The 4,435-nt window shown below is 36.7% G+C and overlaps 1 protein-coding gene across 1 annotated transcript in view; it reads left to right on the forward strand.

Annotated features, from left to right (window-relative positions):
- Positions 1–4,435, forward strand: part of SMARCA2 (SWI/SNF related, matrix associated, actin dependent regulator of chromatin, subfamily a, member 2) — a 189,089-nt gene that overhangs the window by 36,800 nt on the left and 147,854 nt on the right. Inside the window, exon 5 of the mRNA XM_011988407.1 lies at positions 122–156. Within this exon, the coding sequence (XP_011843797.1) occupies positions 122–156 (35 nt within the window). The remainder of the gene's footprint in view (positions 1–121; positions 157–4,435) is intronic.

Here is a 4,435-nt window from a genome sequence, read left to right on the forward strand (position 1 = left end):
TTTTTTTTTTTTTTTTTTTTAAACCTGGCTCCAGAACCTACGTCTTCCATCATCAGGTGCCTGTCATTAAAGGGAATTCATTTTATTACTCACTGCTCATGTCTTTTTAAATTGTCAACAGTCGGGGCTTCGTTAGAAATGACAATATTTGGGCAGGTAGGGTTTTATGGAAGAGTGGAAAGGAGACATGAATGAAGGAGGAAAGAAGATATCTCCTTCAAATAGAATGAGCCCATTCTGTCACTGAGAGGGCACTTCCATTTGACAGCATTGCTGAACTTGTCCCCACATCACAGGTTTCATGAGGGAAACAGATAACCTTACTTGCAAAAAATAATTGTTTTTTTAGATTGGCTTTCAGAAAAGTAAAAATAAGGCATGACTTTCTTTTTAAAGTTAGTATTAGTCTATTTATTATTTATCTCCTTTTTATAAAATAATTACTTTTAAATACCCCTGCTAATATTTCAGGATGTTATTCACTTATGTAGAGGTAGTTGTGTTCCCATTTTGCTTCTGTTCCATTTCCTAGTGTTATTCATGTGTGAAGAGAATCTTTTTGGCCGGGGTGGTCTGCCTCAAATCTACTCCAAAGTTATAATTCACCAAAAGTGACATCATCCTAGCCAACACCAAAGAATTATGGTTGGAGTTGAGGCATTGCACATGGAACACATAACTCTGCAGTGGTTTCTCCTACGAAATGTCAGCCAATCTTATGATGGAATGTGCCCTTGCCTGCTGTGGGCACCACTCAAATCTAACCCATCATTTTTCTTTTCATTTTGATTCACTTTTCCTTTCAGAGATTCAAGTGAAAAGAAAAATGGGAACTGAAAAAATTTGGTGTTTTTGAGGGTTGAGGGAGAGACCTTCTGGTAGAAAGTAAAGTGTTTTGTTTTGATATCTGAAATTTTATATGCTCAATTTAAATATGTTTTATTGCATTTGTTTTTTCCAACCTGTGGAAACCACTTAAATTCCTATTGAATGCATAGATCTTTTATTTGCATGAATGTCCTGTATGCTGGAAACTAAGTGGGAGCTCTGAATGCTTAGAAGTTCTGTGCCTGTGAGACTTGGGTATTTTAATACATTTGTTGCCCTATTGCTTCAAATTAGGCATAGGGGATGCATTCAGTAAAGACTGTCTCCCTCCCTGCTTAGCTGCCCCGGGACTCCCTTCTGGAGGGCCAGAGTTTCTACTTTGTTTCTATTTTGACTCCTAAAGTGAGGACTGAAGGGAAAGCAGATGGCGTTTTGTACTTCTGACAATGAAGCCTAAATTGTTTATGTTGGAGAGGGAGCAAGAGATAAACCAAAGAATGTGATTTGTCTTCCCTGTGAAGATACCAGGGAAAATTTGAAGATACCAGGGAAAAGTAGCAGACCACCAGTGTCTGGTGTAGAGGAGATAATTTCTGTGGATAGAGAGCAAAACCAGCCAGGCAAACGAACCCGTAAGCCACCTGAGGGACAGACAGGCATACAACCTAATGAATAGGTAGTTAGACTTTGGGCAAGGCTAATTGCAGCAAGCTATGTTAGTTCCCCAGCCTCTGTAAGTAGTCGTTTTTATACAATCTGTCAGAGGGAGGAGAAAATAGACCCACACAGTAAATGGACTTTTGGTGTTTAGCTAGGAAGTGGAGTTTGCTCTAAGTCGCTCTGGTAGCAGTCTCCAGGGAGCACATGGCAGGCGGACTCATCTGAGTATCTGTGCTGAGGAGTTGTATTAAACTGTTGAAACACTTTGAAATTGCTTTAGAAAAAGAGTACTCCCAAAGTTGCCAGCTAATACGGTATCGAATTTCCTGAAAGACCTTTCTTTTGCCGTGTGGTTTTTCTATAAAGCTGAGTCAATTAGGCTTCTTTACCTCCTTATCCTTGGTGGCAATAAAACGACAAGAGCTGAGGATTGAGGGTTGAGCATGTAGACGCTATTATCTCATTGGATGTTTACCACTGCCCTATGAGGTGGCTATTGTTACTCTCCGCATTCTATAGATGAGCACACTGAGCCACAGATTGGTTGAGTAACTTGCTCAGGCTCACACAACCAGCAGGTGATACAGCTGAGGTGAAAGAGCATTTTTTCTGGAAAGATTCAGGGTGTTTAAATGTACCTGTTTAGTGCACAGCAAGTTGTAGTACTTTTAAATTGGAGACTGGAATATATAAGTAGATGTTTGAATCTCTCTGTGTCTCTCAGAGTTACGGGTGAATCAACAAAATTAGAATGTTTTTCTATTTAGTGACTGAAGAAGGCTGTCCATGCATGTATCAGGTCTAGTTTGGAGTCACAGACTAGATTCTGAACCAGAGAAGACACATAAGCTTTGGTTACCTTTCTTTGATTAAATGTAGTTTTAACAATAATGACTTGACTATATTTCAGGGAGTCTTCATAGTCTTCCGCATGGGTATTTCTAGACAATAATGCTAAAGAGGAGAGTGCCAGTACAAGTGAAATTATAACATGATTGCAGTGTTATGGCTTTTGTTGATGAATTATTTGAACTGGGAAGAAAAACACTTTGAGAACTAAATTTAAAGTAATTCTTCCGATATTATCAGTAAGACCTAAAGGTAGTTGCTTTTAGAGGACCTAAATGTATTAAATTCCTGATTTAGCATGCTTGTACCAAGTCTTCAAATATGTTAAATTCTGTCAGCTTCTTGAGCTTCTTAAGGAGAGTCATAGAATCATAGGGAATTAAAATAAATGTTAGAAATCTGTATCTCTTCTTACTTGACTGGATCACATCTAGAGCAACCCAAATGAAAATGTGCCCTGTTTTAAAGATCTCCAGGGAAAAATATTCTAAAACTTCCCCCAATAATTTATTCCAATGCATAGTAACCCTGAGACTTAATATTTAGAAATTGGTTTCTTATATATGGATGAAAGGAACTCTAAGAAGGTATACATTACATAAAAGACCTTTTATACAGGGAAAAAAAAGTACTTAGATGAAAAAACTTCTCAATTATGGAGGTACAATACCTAAAATTAAAAATAAAACGAAGTGCATTTTCCACCTAAGATTTTTTCATCAACCCCTAGAACCACTGCTGGAAATTACCTCATGAAGAAATCTTACCTAGCTCTGTATCTTTTGGAAATGTTTTACTTAATTTTAGAAAGAGGGGAAAAGAACAGTAACATCACATACACACACACACACACACACACACGACACGAACACAGACACACACTGTAGTTTCCTAAGCAGTTTGTTCTAATTCTTCACATTCCCCCTGTCAAAATGTTTGCTTATAACTTTCTTTGTATTGTCATTTAAGCCCATTTCTAATTGGTGATTGTTGGAAATTGAATAAATGTGTTCAATTTTTCATAATGTATGTCGTTGTATGGTTAATTATTAAATCGCTCTGAAGTATATAGACTATTATTTTTGTTACCATTTAATAGCTATTTTTTCTTAGAAAGGGTATAGAAAAAATTGGAAGAATGCTCTGGACTGTAACATCTGCTTACTGAGATTCTTTTAAAAAAATTTACTAACTCATCTGGTATCATCACTAAAATTATTTATAATAATAAGGCAACTAAAAATTCATCTAAGAGAAGTGGAACATTGAAAAATTTAAGTCTGTACCTAGTAATTAACTTAAACTCCTGAAGTTCAATGTGAAAAATTATTTTAAATTAACTTATTCAATGCACTTTGACAAGCTTGCAGATTACATACTATTTTATTCTGATAACATGGGATACTGATCCCTTGAATCCTAATATTTGCTAATTTTTATTAGGTGGAATGAGCAGATTTTTTTTTTTTTTTTTGGCTAACAATGAATGTTTTAAGAAATGTTTTCTAATATGTAGTAAGAAAAAATTTAAGTTCCCAAAATTCACTGATTAAACCTGAAATATGCTTTATAGGCCTTAAAAGAAAAAGTGTGTGCAGCTTGTAGTTCACATCAGAAGACTGATAAACTCGTTGCTCTGTTTGTAGAGCATAGGTTCTAACAGCAGGGCTATTCCAGACTGGGATAGAGGTCTGTCCTAAAAGGGCTTGAGGTGCAATTTGCAAGATGTGATTTTAGGACCATACCGAAATTGCATCTGACTGTTGGGTGACTCCCTTTCTTTTTTGAACTCTGCATGCACCTGTAATTAAAAAAAGAAAGAAAGGAAAAGAAGGAAAGAAAGAAAGAAAAAAAAGAGAAAGCAAGCAACCCATTGTAGAGTTACATTGAAAGCTGGCGGTAGTTTCCTTAATCAATTGTATTAAGTCGCAGTCATTTTCGGATCATTTGCACCCATGTTCGTTAGTGAATGCCATTTCCCTATGGGGATAGATGCCAGATTCTTTTTTCTTTCTGTGTCTTTTTCCTTCTCCGTTTTCTTTTTCCTTTTACCCCATTCCCTGCCTTGCCCTCCTCTCCCTCCCTCCTCCTCCTCCTC

Source organism: Mandrillus leucophaeus, unplaced genomic scaffold, assembly GCF_000951045.1.
Source record: "Mandrillus leucophaeus isolate KB7577 unplaced genomic scaffold, Mleu.le_1.0 Scaffold329, whole genome shotgun sequence".
NCBI classification, from domain to species: domain Eukaryota; kingdom Metazoa; phylum Chordata; class Mammalia; order Primates; family Cercopithecidae; genus Mandrillus; species Mandrillus leucophaeus.